At 44.5% G+C, this 22,272-nt stretch overlaps 1 protein-coding gene across 3 annotated transcripts in view; it reads right to left on the bottom strand.

Moving 5' to 3' along the window:
• Positions 1–13,251: 13,251 nt before the first annotated feature.
• Positions 13,252–22,272, bottom strand: part of Dab1 (DAB adaptor protein 1) — a 377,234-nt gene continuing 368,213 nt past the window's right edge. For all 3 annotated transcript variants that reach the window (XM_032901296.1, XM_032901266.1, XM_032901248.1), the window contains one exon: positions 13,252–16,600. Coding sequence is in view for 1 of the 3 variants with exons in the window: in XM_032901266.1 (XP_032757157.1) it covers positions 16,556–16,600 (45 nt within the window). In the remaining 2 variants the exon portion in view is untranslated. The remainder of the gene's footprint in view (positions 16,601–22,272) is intronic.

The following is a 22,272-nucleotide window of genomic DNA, read 5'->3' on the forward strand; positions in this document are numbered from 1 at the left end:
CCTGGACATCTGAGAGCCAGGCAACATGAGCTGAAGTGTTCTGGTGCTGAAGCCAGCATCACTGGGGTTCTTAGAGAGTGGAAAGTAGGTGACAGTCAGAGCCCACCATCTTGACATGGGGCAAAGACACGCCAGAGCCTGGACACGACACTGGCTTATATTAATCAGCTGATAGAAGGAAGGCTGGAGCTGCTATATCTTCAAATCTCGTACTCTGAGCCCTTGAGTATGGCAGGACAGCTGGCGAGGCCTTCCACAGTAGGACTTATATATAAACCTTGAGCTTTTAGTCCAGCCCTTCCTGGCCAGCCCCGGGTCTGCTCGTTTTCTGTACTCCTTTTAGGGCTCTTGCTGCTGATACACTCAGTATCTGTGGGTCCCACTATTTGGCTCTGTTTGGAAGGAGTTGTGCAATTAATTCTGCCCTATACGTCTGGCTGAGCCATAATTTCCGGTTTGTGACTTTTCCTCCTCCTGTTCCTCTTCCTCCTCCTCTACCTCCTTCTCTTCTACTTCCTCGTCCTCGTCCTCGTCCTCGTCCTCGTCCTTGTCCTCGTCCTCGTCCTCCTCCTCCTCCTCCTCCTCCTCCTCCTCCTCCTCTTCCTCCTCCTCTTTTTCTTCCTTTTCCCCCTCCTCTTCCTCTAGACAGAGCATTGCTATGTAGATTAGGCTGGTCTCAAATTCACTATGTGGTCCAGGCTGGCCTTGGATTTAGGATCCCTTTGAATCAGCCTGCAAAGAAGTGGGTGTACATCATGCCCAGTGGGGACTGGTGCTTATGCGCAGCAAAATTAAAGAGTGGCACACTGGACATTTGAGGCACAGAATGGCCTGAATTGTGCTGAGTTCTGTCACCCATCAGTGTGTGACTTTGGTGCTATACTTCTCAGATCCTCAGATCTTTCTCTGTGAAGGTAGGGGAGCTGTGTGGGGGCTATAAGGATTGGGGACAATGTTTGTAAATTCATGGGTCTTCCTTGACTCTGGGCAGATTTCCCATTTGTGAAGCTGCCCTTTTGTCCTGTATGTACAAGTGTAGGAAGAAGGTCACCCAGATAGAGAACTGTGGAGTTGTCAAGTTTTATGAAAGGCTATTCTTTCTCAAGGTGTCCTAGTGCCAGACATGAGTCTGGGATTTAGTCAAATTTTAAACTATTGACTTAAAAATTCGCTTGGAATCCTCATCACATTCCTTGTTCCTCTGCTGTCCCCACGAATCCTTTTCCAGCCTTAGTCTCCAATCCCACAGGTGGCTGGAAAATAGCTAGCATTCTGTAAATGCTAAATAATTCTCATCGACAGTGATAATGACCATCATAGTATAAGGACACTAATAGCAGGTTTTAACAAGGCCCCATAGTGACCACAAATAGGTGTCATCACCTGCTCCCCATGGTGCTTCTGGGAAGCTCATTTTCCCCCATGCAGCTCTGACCCAATTGCAGAAACAGACAAAGCAGATGCAGAACTTTGGGGGAATGCGGAGTGCCTGTTCTCAGGGTTCCCCATCCCTCTGAAGTTCTCGGAACATTATTAGTCTCTTTCGGCCAGGAGGTGAGGGTGTCAGCGGCCGAGCCTTGGCCACCATCTCCCTGCCAGGCTTCCTGTCAATACCTGTTGACATTTTCCTGAGTAATTGTTCCAGGCACCTCAGTATATTTCTTCATATCACGAGATAGATTAAGGGGCCTCTATTGATTTTGTGGTTTCATGTGTGAAAGATCTAATCTTAATCCTCCACTGTTCATTTTCCTTAACCTTTTAATAACATGATAGGGAGGCAACCTGTCACAATGGAAATTGTTTCTGAGGCATGTTGCCATATATACATGCCACAGTGGGCTTTAGTGTATGGGAGAAGCCATAGTTTTGGAATAATAATAATAATAACGGTAACATTTGTAGGGTGCACTGCCATTTACTGAGCACTCTCCCATATCAACTTATTCAGTCCTGACAGCAGTCCAGCTGGGTTAGAATTATTTTATTCATTTTGATTTATATATTCCCAGAGTCCTTCCACAACATGAATTATTATCATTATCTGCCACGTCACAGATGAGGGGTCTGCACTGCCCAAGGTCACACATCTCTCAGAGACAAGGTATGGAGTCAGGGTGATCAGTCCTCAGGTGCCACACAGGGTCCCTCTGTCACCTTGGACATGAGCCACAGACTCTCCAAGGTACATTTCTTCACCCATGCAACAGGAAGGCTCCTTCTCTGGGATTTTTGTCAAGGTGAAGGATGATATGTGGGAGCCATTTCTACAATACTTAGCACCCAGATAGGATCAGTTCAAGTCAGGTATGGTATTAAAATAGCAATTATATTAATTATTTGATAATGGCAAGATGAGAACTTTATGTCAAACCTCAGCTTTTCATTCTCTTTACTGGTAGCAAATTAGAACCCCTCCTTTCCCCAGCGACACTCAGCTAAGGGCTCTTTAGGCGAACGTAGCTGTCTCAGTTGACGCTGGTGATGAAGTTCCAGGGTCAGTGAGGAAGAAATGTTTGGAAAACTTTCCTTCTTGAGCAGGCTCCCAGTTGTGTCCTGAAGTACACAGAGCCCTGGAAGCAAACTGTTTAATCTGTCCTTCGAGTAGGACACGCTTTTGCTCATCAGGAGGTTAAGAGCCCACAGGTGTTGGGGCATGCAGGTATTCTCATTTCATCATAGGGCCATCAGAGACACAGAAGATACAAAGATCATAGATTCAAGTCAGATAAACAGAGGGACCAGGCTTGCCTTACTCCCATCCGTGAGACCCTGTAGTTCTGGGGCCTTAGGAAAGTCACTTCTTCCCACAAGCTATCATTTTAAAAGTCCACAGATTTACTTGTAATCTGTGTTCCCTTACTGAGATTTAACCCGCAATGGGTTCTAACTGAGCCATGAGCATAAGGCAGAGTTGTCTTCCTATTGATGGGACAGACAAACGGCAGAATTTGTGGACGGCAGATAAATCTATTTAAACTCAGCACTACCAGTTCAAGACATGATGGAGGTGCATATACAGCCATCCAATTAGACAAGATGGATGAAGCAAAGAAGTGCAGGCCAACAGGAGCCGGATGTAGATCGCTCCTGAGAGACACAGCCAGAATACAGCAAATACAGAGGCGAATGCCAGCAGCAAACCACTGAACTGAGAACAGGACCCCCGTTGAAGGAATCAGAGAAAGAACTGGAAGAGCTTGAAGGGGCTCAAGACCCCATATGTACAACAATGCCAAGCAACCAGAGCTTCCAGGGACTAAGCCACTACCTGAAGACTATACATGGACTGACCCTGGACTCTGACCTCATAGGTAGCAATGAATATCCTAGTAAGAGCACCAGTGGAAGGGGAAGTCCTGGGTCCTGCTAAGACTGAACCCCCATTGAACTAGAATTGGGGGGGGAGGGCGGAAATAGGGGGGGGGTGGGGAGGGGAACACCCATAAGGAAGGGGAGGGGGAGGGGATGTTTGCCCGAAAACCGGAAAGGGAATAACACTCGAAATGTATATAAAAATACTCAAGTTAATAAAAAATATGAAAAAAAAAAAAGGCATGATGGAGGAAGAGGAGGTGGCGAGACACAGGCGCTCAGGTTGCGAAACTGTGGCGGGGATGGTGTCTACATTCCTTCTGGGACTCAGTCTACAGCCTCAGCTCTCCCGATTGGAAGCCCATTGTCAGGTTTCTTCTGTCAGTTCTTGAATGGTGTGGATCAGCACTCACTGGCCTTTCTCTCCTGGTGTCTCCCTGCTTGCCATAACCAAGTGTATCATGTTCCGGTTTAAATTTCCATTGGTAAGTCCCACATTCCCTGACCTCGTTGGTGTACAGCCTTCTCTGCCTGGTTGGCCTTTCTGTTCTGAGTCCCATTTTCATTTTGATGAACTTGAGTTCTCCTTTTACACCCAAGCTCTCTCTCGAATGCCCCCTTCCTTTGAGACACACCCCCTCACCATCCTGTTTCGGCCCCATTGGACTCTTTGGGATGGTGTTGACATGTTCATTTATAGTGTGATTCTAAGGTCCTGTCTCCAGTGTTCCCTTACCTCTGCTCTTCTCCATAATGAGACAAGTGAGACCTTGTCCTTATTCATCTGGATACAATCAGCCCCTTTATCAGTGTCCTTCGAGTAGGACACACTCTTGCTCAGAAGGAGGTTAACAGCCCCATTGGCACCAATTTCACATTCCCTAGTGCATTTATTCACAGACTGAGACTATTTTATAACACTGCAAGATCATACCATTCACCCCCCTGTCTCTTCACTGTACTCAGAAACTGAGGCTCTTTAGAGGAAGATAATTTTTCTGAGGCTTCCCAGGTCTGCAAAAGCAGAGGCGTAAGCCAACTTTAGGCTGTCTCATTCAGCCCAGGCTTTCTCTCAGCCTTACCTGTTCTCCAAGTGCCTCCATGTGGAACTCACCCTCTTCATGGTAGGCATGGTGCTCTGTGTCATGATAAGCCATCTTTCTTCACTAAAGCTTTGTAGCAAAGTCATCCGCACTATTAGTCCTCCCACAAGGACCAATGTCCATCAGTGGGCTGAGCAGCTTGAAAGAGAGGGTCATGGAGACACTGGTGTTCTCTCAGGAGCTCTGCTCTGTCTTCTCTTACCCTGGCACTGAACCCTTCTCTCTGTATTCTTGATAACAGATTCTGTCCACTTCCTGCCTTTCCTTATGCATTCTAGCACTTTATCGGATTTTTCTTGGCACTTTTTGTACCCAGGCTCTCCCATGGCTCTGAGGCTCTTCTTAAGATCCCTGTCTTGATGAAGGGACCTAGCCCCACTGCCACTCACTGTCCTCATGCTCTGGCGAAGCCAACACACACACACACACATACACACACACATACACACACACACACACACACACACACACACACATACAGATGAACATGATCTGGCACACTTAAAGACCCATCCTTGTGACCACCTTTCTTTACATCTCTGGTATTTGTTTCCTTGTTGTCGGAGATCCTGGTAAAAAGATGATGGCTTCATGTGCGGCAAAATTACATCAACATTTGGAAGACCACACCCTTGCTCTTCCCGACGTACCTTCAGAACACGTGGATTTTTTTGACACTCATTTTTTTTAAGATGCCTATTTGGGGTTTGACAAAACGTTTTCATGAGAAACCCATCTATTCACACATAAACCCAGTGTTTTCACAGAGATGATGCGGCATGATTAGCAGAGAATCCTACCCATAAATACAGCTCATCAGATCAGCTCTCTCCATTCTGCTTAGGTAGACCTGGAATGAGCCAAGAGACACTGGGCAGAGCAGAGCCTCCCAGCTTCCTGAAAGCAAGGATTGTCCCTCACTTTGTCCTGGAAGCACGAGTAGTTAGAGTGAAGGCTTTGGAATCTGTGAGTCAGAGGTCAGCTACTGGCTGTCACATATATCCAGGCATGGTGTTTGTTTCCTTTGGGCTTCGATTTCTACCTTCATAAAACCAGGGTTACAATATACATACTTCCTGTGAGGAAAGCAAACCAAGAATGTAGATATGCACGTTCGCGAGTGCGCGCGCGCGCGCGCGCACACACACACACACACACACACACACACACACACAAATTTAAAAGGGTTAGGGAAGGAAGGGCATTGTGGAAAGAGAGTAATTTGCATGACAAAGATGATGTATGAGCTAACTAACGTACAGATACTTGAAGCAGGCATTTGGAGATGAGGAAATGCCAGGACCTGGTAACCAAATAGCCTTAACTAGACAGAATAGACAAGTGATCTGGTATCTCTTAGCAAGCAGTCAGGGGATTTACAAGGTGGGGGATGAGCAGTGTTTGAAGCAGGCCGTCAGCACAATAAGACAGGGAGAGTCTTCCAGGGACAAGATGACCCTGCTGCGGAAACCTTGTCGGAGCTCCAGGTAGACAAGCTTGACACTGTGGGAAGCACTAGTCTCACTGGACATTACACACTGGAATTAAAACTTGGTTATTGGGGATGGGCATTCACATCCAGATCTGAAAGGAAGGCCCTGGTTCTTTGGAGATCCATTCTAAGTTTGGGAGGACCCAGCATCTCCAAATCTAAATTGGGTAGGGTTGCTAAAATTAACTGTGGTGGTTGCAACCTACTCAGTTCTGAGCAGAGTGCTGGCATAGGGCAAAGGGAGCAGAAGCCTGAGAAATGTCCCCTGTTTCAGCCGGTTCCCCATTTGGACAAGAAGACATCTCACTGAGTGTCATGGGATGTCTAGGTGAACCCAAAACAGCCCAGGTCATTAGTGCTGAAGCTTCAGGAGTTCTGCCACTTATAACTTTAGTTCTCGCCCCCCTCACCCCAGTCTGGTTTGAGTGCCTGGGAAGAAATACTAGATCCCCCATTCTCTGTTGTGCAGGTAACAGAGAGACATGGAAAGACTTAGAAAATCAGTGTAAATCAACAGAACTGTTGGGAATCCTTTACCAGGTATTATTCAAGATGGATTTAAAGGACAGACAAGATGACAACTTAGATTAGGTTCCCAGTGGTAGGGTGTGCTAGAGACATTCACAAGTGGTCAAGATGGAATGATCAGAACTCATCTGTAAAAACGGGGAGGAGGCTCAGATAGGGAGAGGCCCAGAAGATATCAGGGCCCATTTCTCCCCTCACCACTGAGCATGCCCATATCCACAAGAAGGAAGGCAGAACTACTCTGCATCTAGACTACCCCCCTCCCCACTGCACATGCCATGGCAAAGCCCAGGGAGTTTAGTATACTGACAAAGGGTGAGGCCAGTCACATGGACTTCCCCAAACAGAGCCTTGGAAGGTGAGGGTTTCCACCGCCTATTTCCTGGAGAAATTTCCAGCCACTTGTATGCTCGTCCACAGCTTGCTCAGAAGAGGGGTGGGATCAGTGATGGTTCCTGCCTTGGAAACAGCATCGTAAGTAGAACATGCGGCGTCAGCAGCCAGGTGCACAGGTGGAAGAAAGACACAGCTCTGCTCTGCACCGTCTGTGGGCCTCAAACTTTCAGGCAGGCAGGAATTTAGAACTTACCTTTACCGTAGCCTAGGTACTTCACACACACCAGTAATAAAACTGGGAGACACAGGCACTTGACTGTGGGAACAACTCCACAAGGTGATTCCCCCAACACACCCCCAAATCTATAGCTCAGTGAAGAAAATCATATTGCACAAGGTACATGAAAGCATTTATTTAAAAAGTAAACCCCTGAGACAGAACTAAGTATTTCTCGAAGTAAACATTCACAAATGTAGACTTGGAAGAATGCAGGAGGGGCTATGTGAATTAGTGGGTTTCCTGTGAAGGAACCAGGAGCAGATTTATGAATATTTAATACTCATGTATTTTATAGCTTAAAAAATTTTAGCCTTTATGTTTACTAGGACAAAGGGTGCATACTAAACAGAGGTAACGGTATGTTATAACAGCATTTGAAAGTGGTGAGACCTTTCATTATTGCCAAACTTCTCACCATCTTCAAATTCGAACAGACTTTTTGGTTAACTCAAACATGTACTAGATCCAAAAATGCTTCAGGCTGTGCACTTCTGATATAGCACTTCTGTGGTACATCACAGGATCTCACTCCAGTCTTGGTGCTGCACACAGTGTGTCTACTCTCATCTGTGCTTGTTGTCACACCACTCAGCTCCAACGATTGGTGCCACACACTGTGGTTATGAACTGCATGGTCATTGGTTCAACCTTATGACTGCTACTGATCTTTGAACACTCTTGTGACATCCCTTCATGGTCAAGGATTATTATTTCGAAGATCATATGTTTCCTCATTTCTTTTTCCAAGTTTCCCTTCACTCCACCCACTTTGGATGCATTCCTGGTGTCCATGACTACACATTCCGCTGTGCCACACTGCCTGCTTACAGCCCACTGAAGATCAGCGTTCTTTTGCCAACAATTTTCATAGGTTGATGCTATTTAAACATGCTAATTTTTTTGCACTCACTGCCTTAAACCGTAGAATAATGCCAATAAATGATATAATAACCGATATCCTTGAGCTCTAATTTTTATGTTTTTGAGGCAGGATCTCACTACGTAGCTGAGGTTGGCTCAGAACTCATAGATCCACTTGTCTCTGAAAACCCAAGTGCTTGTATTAAAGGTATATTCCACCACACCCATCTTTGACCTCTAATTTCAATGGGGACCCTTACCATTGTCCACTGGAGAGGTTTTTCATATTAGTTATTGGTTTGAGGTAAATATTATTTTATGTGTGTGCTGGCTAGTTTAGGTCAACTGAGGAATAGGGAATCTCAATTAAGAAAGTGCTTCATAAGCCGAAGCTGTAGGTGACGCTGTAAGAAATAATTAGTGACTGATGGGGAAGGACTCGGCATACCTAGGTAGAACAAGGCAGTAAGCTGCACCCCTCCATGGTCTCTGCACCAACTCCTGCCTTAAGGTTCCTGCCCTGTTTGAGTTCTTGTCCTGACTTTCTTCAATGATAGACAACGATATGGAAATGTGAGCCAATTAAGCCTTTTCCATCCCAACTTGCTTTTGACTATGGTGTTCCATCAGAGCAATAGTAACCCTAACTACGACAGTGTACTAAGAGCATATTACTAAAATTCTACCTTCTAATACCTCCTCCTCCTCCTCCTCCTCCTCCTCCTCCTCCTCCTCCTTTCTTCTTCTTCTTCTTCTTCTTCTTCTTCTTCTTCTTCTTCTTCTTCTTCTTCTTCTTCTTCTTCTTCTTCTTCTTCTTCTTCTTCTTCTTCTTTTCTTCTTCTTCCTCCTCCTCCTTCTTCTTCCTCTTCTTCTCCTCCTCCTCCTCCTCCTCCTCTTCTTCTTCTTCTTCTTCTTCTTCTTCTTTTCTCTTCTTCTTCTTCTTCTTTTCTTCTCTTCCTCCCCCTCCCCCTCCTCCCCCTCCTCCTCCTCCTCCTCCTCCTCCTCCTCCTCCTCCTCCTCCTCCTCCTCCTCCTCCTCACCCTCAGGCTTTAACTCAGGGCCTTGAACATGATAGCCAAGCAGATAAGTGTCTACCATTGACTTATATCCCTAGCACCCACCCTCTTTTTGACAATACTAAACAAGGTCTCGTGAAGCTACTGAGTGATTTAACTCACTCTGGAGTCTAGAACTCAGGATTCCCCTGAGAGTTAGGGATTATGAGTATACCACTGCCAGGCTGACTCTCTAATGTCTTCAAGGGGTTAAGGAATTGATGTGATGTCTTTGACAGTCAGACTTCTCTAGACTTATTACTTGCATTCCAAGTATCACCTTTATTTAGTTCTGGTTTACCACTGTGCTTGATTTGCATTTAGCTGCCACATTTCTGATGATTAGACACTGATGCTGTAATATGTACCCCTCTGCTGATGCTTCACTGTCCTAGCTTTGAAATATGAAGTGAGAAACTTTGTGTTATTCAACAGCACAAATGGGGCTTCATTCTTTGGTTTCACTGTTAGCTACTGCAGCACTCCATGACCACTGGGCCTGCCATCTCTGTTGATGCTCTTCCGCCCACTGCCATTGATCACTTCCTACTCAACTACTCATATCCGAGCACCTAGCTCAACCAGCGCCATGATATTAGCACAAACCCTCATGGTAGAGCCAATCTTACAATAGGTTATGGCTCTCCTAACATATTCTCCTCTTATAAGGCTCATAATGCCTTCAGGCTAGGATAGTGGTGCATGCGTTTGCTTTAAAATTTTAAATCTTCAGCTCATCTCAGAATCTGGCAAGCAGCTTATGTCTAATAATTCTTTGCTATATGAATAAATCCTTGACACATTTTGGTAGTGAAAAATTTCAAGGATTTATGTGTACACTTCTTTGTTTTTCTTTGATAAGAAAAGAGGGGTAGTAATCCGTCTGTATTCTGCACTTTTGCAGAGTTACCATGTTAAGATAATGGGTGTGAAAGGGAACTTTAAGTGTAAAGTGAAGAATTAAGTATGAATGCACACCTTGCCTTATACCTTCCTTTGATAATACCAAAGGCAGTGTGCATTGAGCATTACTGCCATTGTGGAATTATCAAATCAATTTCTCATCATCACACCCAAGTTTACATGTGTGTTCCAGACAGCTTAGGTGACTTGTCTGAGCTTGGACAACTTGGCAGATCAGAGAGGCAGAATCTAAAGCAAGGGTTTTCTGGATTCGAAGGCCACCATCTGAACACAACTCTCTTGGACTTGGCAATAGCAACGATGCCCTCCACATATGTGAGAAAAGAGACAGATGCCAAGCAGAGAGTGACAGCTTGCTCAGATGCACGGTTTCCCAGGTTTTGCTTACTCTTGGTGCCCAAGAGGAAGACAGCAAACTAGTATCGAGCTATCTCCTTGACTTCGCTCCTTGGTCTGAGCATAGGCAAACCACTGAGTCTCGTGTCAATTAGTTTATGCTATGATGTGCTCTATTCTGAAGGGAATAGCATGGTTGTGGGACACTTGGTTGCTTTCTCATTCTTTCCACAAAGTTCAAAAGGGCACAAGACAAATCAGAGGACACACTGTTTCAGCCACTCAACAACTTCCCAGAATAGTGGTTCTTAACTTGTGAGTCATGACCCTTGTGGGGTCCTCCATGTTAAATATTTACATTATAATTCATAACAGTAGCAAACATAGTTATGAAGTAGCAAAAATATATCATGTTTTGTCTGGGGGATCAATGATCATGAGAAACAATTAAAGGGTTGCAGCATTGGGAAGGTTGGAACCACTGTCCTAGACACTTGAGCTCAAGTCCCTCAGCTCTTAGTTGAGTTGTGATCCCGTTATCTGAGATAGGAGAGGCATCTCCTTACACAAAAGCCCAGGTATGGTAGAGTTGGTACTGGCCCAGTACTAAGAGAGATGTCTTGACATTTTACTGTTGACACTATGCCAGCTCCTGGTCTGCTTATTTTGCCTCCAGTCATGCAATGGGTTCTCCACTCCAGGTAGTGACCCGAGGTTGAATGACAGACGCAGCAAGAGGTTGTTTGGAGGATGAAAGATCCAAGTCACCAGAGGCTGCCATCTCACAAGACCATTTAGACATATTCCACTTGGCAGGCATTAATATTCTTCAGCAGAGAATGAGCAGAGCCTGTTCAAAAAGATTCCTCTTCAGATCTCTGTACCTCGGAAGATAAAGAGAGTTCGAGGGTTTTGTTTTGGGATTAAATATTCATTGGACTGGGTTAGAGCCCTTAGTGCTCTCAGGAATAAAACTGAACTTTCCACTTTGTTTTAAAATAACTACAAGCTTTTTTACTACAGAATCAATCTCTGTACCAATCAGACAGAGGAATGTGTGCTGTGATTTTTCTGACACAATAGCCACAACTTGGAAGTGGACACAGAAGCATTTTACAGAAAGACAGGGTGGCTTGAAGCTGCAGGAAGAGACCTCCCAGAGCTGCTCCCTCTCTGGCCGGGCTCTCAGCCATCAACACAGAGCTGTTCCACAACATGAGGTTTGATTTCAGCGGGGCCTGTGAGATGGGAAAAAGCTTCTCTGCTCTCAGTCTTTGCTGCTAAGGACCTGGAAACAACCGGAAGTCAACAAGTGGCCTGAAGAAAGCAGAAGACAGTGGCGACCATTACTCACGCTGGAGCACAGACTCAGAGAAGTGGAATGGTTTGGAGCTGCTCACAGCTGTTCCCACCGCCCCTGCACACCCCACCTTTCAGGCATCATTGCTTACACTTCCCTTGAATTCAGACACCTTTTAAAAGTCTTTCAGCGCTCTGAAGGTTGATTTCAATGAAAGCCGTTTTTATTCTCTGCGTTTTTTCCGACTGTCACTCTCGGGTAAAACAAAAAACATTCACTGTCAAAACAACAAGGGTTTGCTCTCAAGCACGGAATGAAAGAAGGGTATGTCTGCTTGATTTATTTTGGCAGATGCCTCACAGTTAAATAGGGCACCTTTTAATTTGTCACTTCTTAAAGATTCACTTAGGCTGGCAAAGTAAATCCCCAGGGCTCAGTTTCAGCTCAATTTGAACTAGTTGGGCAGAAAGGTTTATACCCTACCCTTTGTGTAGCCACCTCTTCTAAGGTGCTAATTAAAGAAGTGAGTGTTTATTTAACAACTTCAGATAGGCACACCCAATGATCCTTTGTTTTTACCTTAACCCAGAGATGTTTAGAAATCAAACTTACTATCAAAGCTCGACTAGAGGTTTGCGGTGAAACCCAGAAGCCAGTGTTTTCAACAGTCCTGTGAATATCAGTGGCTATCCAACTGTTTTTAAAATAGAAATCAGCTCTAGGGGAGGAACTTCAACCGTCAAACGCTCCTGGCTGTCACTTCCAATCACGCAGCTCTGAATTTCCTTGTCTGTTTCTTTGCTTAAGGCTTTGGTGATCACTCGAAACCACTCTGGACTGGTTAGAGTGAGTGGGAACGGATGCGACACACATCTCCATCTAGAACCCACCCGGACGCACCAGTTGCTCAGAAGGGTACATGGGTATTACCAAGGGAAACTGCTGGAGCATCTTGGAGTTCCTCTGTCCATGATTTAGTATTTCTTCCCATATGGGAGCTGTTTCTGTCTGCTCTGAATTTCCTCTACTGGAATCGAAGCCATTTCTCTCCTTTTCTCAAAATTGGTGATAACATCTGTTTAGTCCCTTCAGTGTAACAAGGCCAGATTGAAGGTTTGTGTTTATGCAATCATTAACACCACCACTGTGTGACAGAAGTGGGGTTTGGCATCTCAATCACCTAACTGAAATGTAGTTCATTATTACATATGTAAACTGATTCAGTTACACACACACACACACACACACACACACACACACACACACCATTAATATGAAGATGCATTTTGGGTTCTTAAATATACATAAATTTTCCCTTTCTCAGACTCAGATTTTCTAAAAATATGCATGTGTAAAATACTCAAAAGAGAAAAGAATGCTTCCTTCTTTAAGACCCTTGGAGCAAACGACTTTTGATGAAGGCAGGAAATTCCATGGCAGCCATCAGTAACGATAGTTTTCCAGAGTACACTTACAGAGACTTCTCTGCCTCTTTAAGCTCCACACTACCTGCCTTTCCAAGTTATTCTAGGTTTCATCACTATGAATAAGTCAGAGCACTCCCGCTGACTAGGAACCACCAGGGAACCTTGATCTTCTTAGCTCAGAGCCAGGGAAACAGGTTGTTTCCTGGTGAGGCGAAATTTTACACCAGAAACCAGTTCCTCTTCGAATCCCTTGCTTGACCAGCTAGAAACTTGTGGAACAAAACCAGGCTAAGCTGTTGTTCTCAAACGTGTTTATTTGTAACCGTTTTACATGGCGTGTTACAGAAATTAATGGAAAATTTCTAAAAATTTTGCTGTTCTGTTGAATGCATTGTACATAAAGTTAAAAATAATGTGTCCATATATGTTAACAAACTGTCATCTGAGGTAAAGTAGGTCTAGAAACGTACTGCAACAGTCATTTTCTCTTTCTCATCTTTATTAAAAAAATAGGTGTCAGAACACAGAAATTGAAAGGAACCAAACCCACTGAGTAAACATTTTCTTAAAAGAAGGTGCCCGGTACATTACATGATGGGGTTTCTGCAGACACTGGGATGGATACAAGTTACCAAAAAAGTCTGGTGGTATGTAAAGATCAAAGAGCTATGGGGGATGGGGACAGAATGACAGGTGGCGTTTCCCTGGTTTCAAAATTTAAAGTGACGAATTTAGTGCTAATAGAAGATGAGGAAGCAGGCATTGTACAAGTGAACCTTCCTATCGATCTAAGCGGAACTGTGCAGACTCCCCATGCTCTTTTGGTATTGATACCTCAGCTCCTGTTCAGACATGTCACTATAATCCCGGGAGAGGGGTACAGTGGTTCTGAATTTACCAAATGGTGCTTGGGAAGGAAAAAAGAAACAGTTCTGCCAATGAAAATATAGGTGGCCGTTTAAAATCTTGACGTCATCTGCCTCATTTGAATGTGTCGTCTGGGCATCTTCCTTAAGTTCCGATCCAGTTAGACTTCAGTCATGCTCAGTGCAGGATGACAAGGCTGGGCTGTCACCCCCTGCTAGAAAACTGATTGCGGTTGGTACACCCGACAACAGCAACATCAGAGTTCACTTCGTGTTATGGTAACCCAAAGGAAGGGGATAAAGGTGTGACACTGATGGACAAACTCAGACAGCCACACTGAGGGAGGTGACTGCACCACTCCTGCAGACCCAGCACCATGACACCATAGCCACTGAAGCTGTTTCCCGTGGCAACCGCCTATCTTGAGAACACTTCAGAGAAGCAGGACCGCTTTCAGGACAATTTGTGGCCATTATACCTCCCCATTTCTGCTTTACACAAGAGGGTCACTTCATCACAGCATGGACCCATGTTTCTGGAGGAATCGTGTACAAACAGGTAGCAGCTTCAGAGGGCAATGGACAACCCTTCTTGTCTAGTTCTTGGGTAGCATTTCCACAGTAGGGTAGTAATTTCTAATGGGCATATGGTTCATTTATCTGTTTGGGAAAATTATATTCCAATGTGAAATGTGGAGTCTAAATAACGACAATCACTTTGACATTGTATTGTGATTTTTGTGTGAAGAGTTCACTCTACAATCACCTTCAAAATCATTTATTATCATTAAATTCCTATGGATAGGAAGAAGCCAAAGCATGCCGGCCCATTTCAACCAGTTATAGCAAGGGAAGTTTGACTTCTCAAAATGTAAAACTTAGTAAGAGTAATCACTCCCAGATCCAATTACATGATTCTTGTGGGTGTCCTTCTTAAACCACTGAATCCAACATGTAACTGCATAGGAGAGTCAGGAAAACATATCTGACCTGTATAACAGTTCTCTATAGGGTAAAAATATATAGATTCTTTATGAAAGCTGTGTGCTAAACATAGGATTGAACACTAGAACTTTGTCCCATATGTGTAAAATCAGGAAGTAAAATCCTTCTGGTTCACATACAACCAGTCCCGTGACTTATGGGCGAGTACGTGGGAGTGGAGAAGTGAGCGACTTCTCAAATCTGAAGGAAAACCTTTCCCACGTGAGCTTCCTTTCTCTTCTGTTGGGTAGAGGGTGAAAACTCTCCGGAGAAACTGACTATGGAGCAGAGCCCCACCTCCTGTTCTCGAGCTGCTATTGGCCCAGGGCTCCTGCCTGTGTCTGAACTCTAGCTTCCTACCAGTCTTCCCAGAAACACGGCTGGCGCGTGAGTCCCACCTCATGTCCCTTGCACCCTATGCTCCATCTGCTACCTTCTCTACAGTGTAATGGCGTTATTAAAAAGCATCTTTACTGACATTTATATTTACAAAAAAAAAAAGGATCTTTTTCATTAGAACTCCTTAAAGCCATTTCCCTTAAATAGTTAAAGAGTTTAATGGTAAGGTTTTCCTTTTCAAGTTAGAAAATAAAAAAAAAAAATCCCATTTGAATTTTCTGATGTACAAAAAGAGATAGAGATGAACCATTTGACCACAGAATCAGTTTGTTACATGGAATATTTATGTTACCATTAGAAAGTTGGTTTCTAAGATCCAAAACCTCATTACCAGAATTGTACCAGAATTATTTGGCAAATGACTTTTCTTTGAAAATGGCGCATGGAAAAGACACTTGTCTGCATAGTATCACAGCAGCGAAGTATCAGAAAAATAAAGACATCATTTTATTGTACTCAAGAGTTCAGAATTTCTGAGGAAACCGAATGCATTTTCCATATTTCTCACCAATGGGATTTGATGTCCTTTGCTACCCCCGGAGTGAAGCTTCTATCCGAAAGCCTTCTTTCTTCACCAGGACGCAGGACAACTAAAGAGTTGTTTTGGCAACATTCTCGATCACATGGAATCACCAACCACTTAATTGCCTTGTGATTTCAAGTTAATTCACTTCATAAGAGGCTTTCCCTCCCCCATTTAGATTTCTTCACCCATTTCTAAAAAAGTCAAAAGCAATACAAAAATTTGTACACCCATTAATTCTCAAACATGACAAAGAAAGGACAGGGAAACAGGATGGCAGACCAGGCCCTGTGGAGAGATGCCACGCACGCACGTCGCCACAGCCGGAAGGCATATGGAGGATGACACTGTGGTCACAGAGGATCCCTTGCTTTGGCCTAAAATAAGTCCGTGCCAACCTTGTCATAATTCTCTGATGCCTGCCACTCCAATCTGTGGTCTCTACAGTGGCCAACAGGTAGCAAAAGGAAAACACAGTAACGGTTTCAAATCCAGGGGTGTCTTAGACCTGGATGAGAGAGCTCAAGGTATTTGTTGGTTAAGCGTTGGCTTGACTGGTGATTAATGTTGGGTTCTGTTTGTTCAGGTACATTTTTGGGGTGTTGTGTTTTGGTTTTTTTTTGTTTGTTTGTTTGTTTTGTTTTGTGCTGCCATAGGTATCTGCCATTGGTTGCCAAAAAACACTCTGTTCTCTCTTCGGGCGATTTCACTGGGCGATTGTTGAGTTTTTTCTGTGGGATGAGGTGAAGTGAGAGCCCAAGAGAGCCTGTTGCACTGTGGATTCCCATGTCAGTCATGAAGCACCCACCATGAGCTCGCATTGATGCTATTTCTTAGGTCTGTTGATCTGCGCATAGAGAGGCTCTGGCTCCTGTGGACAGAGACACACCAGTCAGGCCTGCCTGGCTAGCAACAGGCTTGTGAGACAGTTTTAGGAAGGAGCGATTGAGAGTGAAAACAGAAAGGTGACAGCTCACGATGGATGACCTTGGGTTATTCTTTTTCTCATTGTCTCCTCATGGCACTTACTATTTTGACGACACTTTTAACATCCCTAAGGACACAACCAGGTTTTGTTGTTTCTGTTTCTCTCTGTGTGTGTGTGTGTGTGCGTGTGTGTGTGTTGATGCTGTTTTTGTGTATGTGCATATGTGTGCATGCAGTGGACACCCAGAGTCAACCTTGAGTGTTGTTCTGCAGGTGCAATCCATCTTGTTTTTGAGATGGGGTATCTCCTTGGTCTGGAACTTACCAGGTAGACCAAATTGGCTGGCCGGAGAGCCTCAGAGATCCACCCATCTCTACCTCCCCAGCTCTGGGATTATAGCCATGTGTCACCATGCTTGGGTTTTGATGTGGTGCTGGGGATCAAACTTACACTTGTATGGCACAACTGACAGACTGAGCCATTGCCTCAGTTCCTTGAGGTGGTTCTATCCTTGGTTTTGAAGCTGATTCCCTGATAGGATTATAGCATGGTATAATAGAGCAAGCTTTTGTGCTGCAAGTGGCAAGACACTTATCTTTTCTGAGCCTCAGTTTCTCCAACCACACCATGGGAATAGTATTGTTTAATTCTACAAAGTTCTCGAGGTAAGTAGAGATAATTCACAGACAGTATTTAGCATAACACTATGTAGTGCTGAAGGGAAGGGGAAGAGAGAGAGAGAGAGAGAGAGAGAGAGAGAGAGAGAGAGAGAGAGAGAGAGAGAAGCAGTCCTCCCATCAACAGAAAGCTTAGAGTTTGTGAAGCACCTTCAGGTCTTACCTTCATCTACCTAACAGCCCTGGAAGCAGCTCATATTCCTTCTGGTCTCACAGGCAGAGAATAAGATGCTGTGAGACGCTCAGCTCTAATGGGGAGCCTCCATGACAGCCCCTCCTCCCAAAGCTCGGGGATCCTCTCAGAAGTGGGGGGGAGGGAGAAAGATCTAAGAGCCAGAGGTGGTGGGAGACTACAATAAAGCAGTATTTCCAGGACACAACAGGCAGTTGCACATAGGAACTCACACTGGTTGTGGCAGCGTACACAAGACTTGCGCAAGCTCAAGCCAGACGAAATACCAGCATGGAGCGGGGACGTGGCTGTGCAGTCTCACCCCCTAGCTGTGGAGATATTAGCAAGTGATGGCTGCTGGGAGAAAAAGAGTCAGCGTTTTCCAAGGATGTAGTCCCCCAAGAGGCTACCCAAGCTCCAGTAGATGGTCTTGCATCCAGGCACATAGTGGCATTGCTGAGTGGACTTAGTAGATTAAAAACAACAAAAACAAAAGCAAAAAACCAAAGCCCAAACCATGAAGGAGGGGACAATGGTGAGGTGGAGAGGAGAGGAACTAGGATTAGAGTGAATGAGGGAGGGGTGAACTTGATCAAAACACGTCGTTATTTGTGTGCAAAATTCTCAAAGAGTAAAAACACAACACTCAAAACCATAAGTTGAGAGGTTGTGCGGTCAAGTGCTCTCCCCTCCCTGTGAGCTAGCACACTGTTTGCTCCATGTTTTATACTGGGAATGGCCTAGAAGATAATGTCTGAACGATGCCCAGCCCATCAGTTTGTAGATGAGGGATCTGCAGAGCAGCACAGAGTGTTTCGGGGTTTCCCCAGTGTGAAGTGACTACTGAGTAATCACGCTGGAGTATAAGCCAGGACTGCACTACCAGAAGCAGTGTGCTCTCCTTCAGGACTGGCTATAGATAGAGAAGCTCTCTCAGGAGAAGGAACTCAAGTCCTTCTAGCCACCCTGCTCTGTTACGCAGCACAAAAGTTTGTGCCTGACCCATGAATTCACCCCACTGAAGGAGACAGAGAACTAAATAAATATAATCTGTTGAAATGCCTGACTACAGAAAGGGCCTCCTCCTCCCCCTTTCCTACTGAGTGCCAACTGCTGCTTCCCCTGACTTTTACACATAGAATGTGACACAGTAGGTCCTCAGTGTGGGGAAAAGGGTGTGTGTGTGTTTGGAGAATTAGTGCGTGACTATGCCAAGATATCTTTGATATTTTGATCTCTTTGTCTTCAGCACACTTCAATTCGGCTTTACTCTCCTAAGCTGGAATTCGTCAAAATCTGTAGCAGGATGATCTGTTAAGCCCTAATCCACGTCTTTCCATTATCTGAATTACTGTGATATCTGCTGTTAGACTAGATAGAGACTTTGTGCTCTGGGCCTCCTCAACCCCGCGTGTATGTACACATGCATGTGTATTCGTGTTTTCTAGGCAGGAGGCACACCAAGTAAACAAGAATGGGATAGGAAACGACGGAGAGGAAACATTTTCCATCACCCGTTCGTTTACCCCAATGCTCCTGCGTGGACTTCCTCACTCACCCAATTCCTTCTGGTTCCCTAAGAAGTCAGCCTGCCTTGATCTCACCCTGCAATTTGCTCTATTCCAATTTTGGAAACTAATTTATCCAACTGAGAATGACACCTAAAAACAGAAGACGACAGCAGGCTCAGACAGGGTAATTAATGCCGCGCTGTGTTAACTTTCTGCTGCGGAGATAAATATTCACACGGCTCCTGCTTGCTGGTATCCAGCTTCAAATGCCCATCTCAACAGTGGTAACAACTGCAGTCAGCTCTCAATTATCCCCACTAATGAAGGGGAGCAGTGGTGTGGAAAACCCCAAGCAGCAGATAATCCCAAAGTCTGACACTGTGATGCATTATCCATTTTGCAATAGCTTTACCTTTTTGTTACAGAATTGTAGACAGTAGGAGCTGGAGGGGAGCTAAGAAATCATTTGACCCAGAAATTTCTAACCTGGTTCTGGCAAGGTCATGATGGAGACCTCAAGCTATTTTCCGTGTTCCAGAAAGTCTAAAGAGTTGCCATAATTCAGGGATTCTATCTTCTCAGTTAGCTGGGACTAAGGTTTGCCCGAAAAGGAGGACCTGTTGGGAGATATTTGAAACTTGGTTCTTCTTCGATGTAGTTGAGAGAACTTGGGCAAATGAAAGGGTCCTAAGATATCATGGTTGCATGAACCTGTGATAAAAACTGTGTTGCAGATGGGACAATCAAAGGTCAGAGGCCAAGTCATCTGCCTCTTGTCATGCAGTCACTAAGTCAGGATGCTGCTGAAAGCCGGGTCCCTGATCCTGCTGGGGTACTGTGCAGTTGCTCAGTCTGAATTGAGTCTCAGTGCAGTCCCCAGCAAGTCTAGAATTTTAGCAAGTATCTGTTTCTTTTTTGTCAAATTTGGGAAGTGGGAATAAAAACAAACAAAAAACCAAAACCCAAACAACTGAATAAGTGGCATCAGCAGTCTTTAAATATATTTTGGTAGCAGTAGGAGTGGGGCACCATGATTGCTCCCGTTGAGTGACTCTAGAAACACTTGGTGCGATCTCTGTCATGGGCAAGCAACTTAGTCAGTTCTGGAAGCTGCCTGGCTTTGTGCATCTCCACTCATTATGCCTTGTCTTTGCTACTTTCTGTTCACAACTGCAGAGAAGCCACAAGGGTCTTTGCAGCCAACACACTTACACAGCTCAGCCCCCTGACTTCCGGTCTACAAGGGTAGCATATTCTTGCGTCCACCACTCAAATGGCCAAACGCCATGTTGATATCTTCATGCCTACCCTGATTTCATCTTTGACTTCCAGAGGTGCATCCTGCATCCTACTGGCTTCTCTATTATATTTGATTGTGTCTTGAGCACCTCAAGTCCCAGAGTACACTTCCTTACTTCCTGCTCCAGCTTGCTATTCAGTGCTCTACAACAACAACGGGCACAACTTAATTTCGCATTTCAGATTCTAGCTCAGTTCCTCTTCTGCATCCCCCTGTCCCTTTGGTCTCATCTCCAGCCAATTTCATCTTTTGAATACCTCTTGCAAACAAGTCTCCCTCTCCATTCCAATAGACACTGCCCTTAGCCAGACCCTGGTACTTTCTACCACCCCAATGGATTTCCATTTGGACACATCAGAGAATGTCTCTCCATGATCATCTGGGGAAGTGGAACTGTTCACTTCAAAAGCTGAGGCTACTTGTGTCTAACTTGTACATTCAAATCTGATTTCTTTGTCTTCAGCACCCTTCAATTTGGCTTCAGTCTCCTAAGATTGGATTTTTCAAAGTCTATAGATTTGGATGAATGAACAAATACATTATTTCTAAGGTTCTGCTGTTCAGTCCTATTTTAAAAGGGAATGATGCTAAGGCTTGTGGTGTGCGATTGTAAGCCTAGAACTAGGATGCTGAGGCAGAAGGAATGTGAGGTTGGGGCCAATCTAAGCTACGCTGTTCAGTAAAAAGAAAAAACAATGTGGAAGAGTGATAGCAATACCAAATTCCTGTAATTTGCTTTGAGACTTTTCAAACTACCTCCCATGTATGTGGGGGTGAAAGTCTAGACATGTATGGATGGGTCTGCGTGGAAGTCAAGGATCAGTCTTGGGTGTGGCTCTTTCTGAGCCATCCATCTTAGTGTTTGGGATGGGTCTATCACTGGGACTTGGACTTCCATGATTAGGCTAGTAGCTGGCCATCCAGCCCCAGGGACCCCTTTGTTCTCACCTCTTAGCACTAGGTCTACAAGTGCATGCTGCCATGCCTGGCATTATGTGTGGTGCAGGGAATCATGTTGAGCACTGGATCACTAAGTGATCTCCCTAAACCGTAAAGTATTTTCATACTTATCACTGGACAACTGGAACGCCTAACCAGGGCACTATTGTATGACTGACTGGTCTTTCTTCAAGTGAGGGGAGACATGCTTGCCTACAGCCACTTGATTTTCAGACTCATTCAGACTCTGGCCCTTTGTTTTCTTTCTTTCATTCCTTAAAAACAAACAAACCAAAAGCTAAAGACCAAACACTCACCCTCCCAAAGCATTAGAAGCTCATCTTTCTTTTTCCCTGAACAGTAGGAATCTATCAGGCAATACTTTATACGTTCTGGGTTCCCACTACAGAGATCAGTATTAAAAAAGTGACAGCGACTTATTATTTATGGCAGTATCTATTGTTACAAAGGGAGACAGACCAAACGATTCCTATTGTTACAGATACTACTTTGACTTGACAGCTGGGAAAGTCTGATAGGCAGTTTATTTACTTAGCCATTTAACCAAATAAATGTTTTCATTTTTCTTTCATCCCTTCAAAGGCTAACATTTTGCCCTTAAAATTGCTCCAGCAACACATCAGTGAAGTACAAATTACCTGCCATCCCCACACCAGCCATTATAATATTATTTTGGTTCTCTCTCTCTCTCTTTCTCACTCTCTCTTTTTTCTTTTTGCCCCTGTTGACTCAGTCTTTAAAAGACATATGATTCTCCCAGATGGAAAGGTAAGGGGAAGAAAGTGAAATAATTGAAGATATTTTCCTTTATTGCTAAAACAGAAACATTTGGTATAGGCCCCAAAGCTTCCACCTGTGGGGATTGAGTTTGTTTTCTTGTATTCTGGGGCTGTATGGCTTTAACTTATCAACAGATGTCCTCCCTGCTTACTCAAAACTGGGTGGCTATTTCTAATAAAAAAAACAGCTGGAGATAGTGGCTGCAAGAGTGATAA

Source organism: Rattus rattus, chromosome 1, assembly GCF_011064425.1.
Source record: "Rattus rattus isolate New Zealand chromosome 1, Rrattus_CSIRO_v1, whole genome shotgun sequence".
In the NCBI taxonomy this organism is placed as follows: Eukaryota; Metazoa; Chordata; class Mammalia; order Rodentia; family Muridae; genus Rattus; species Rattus rattus.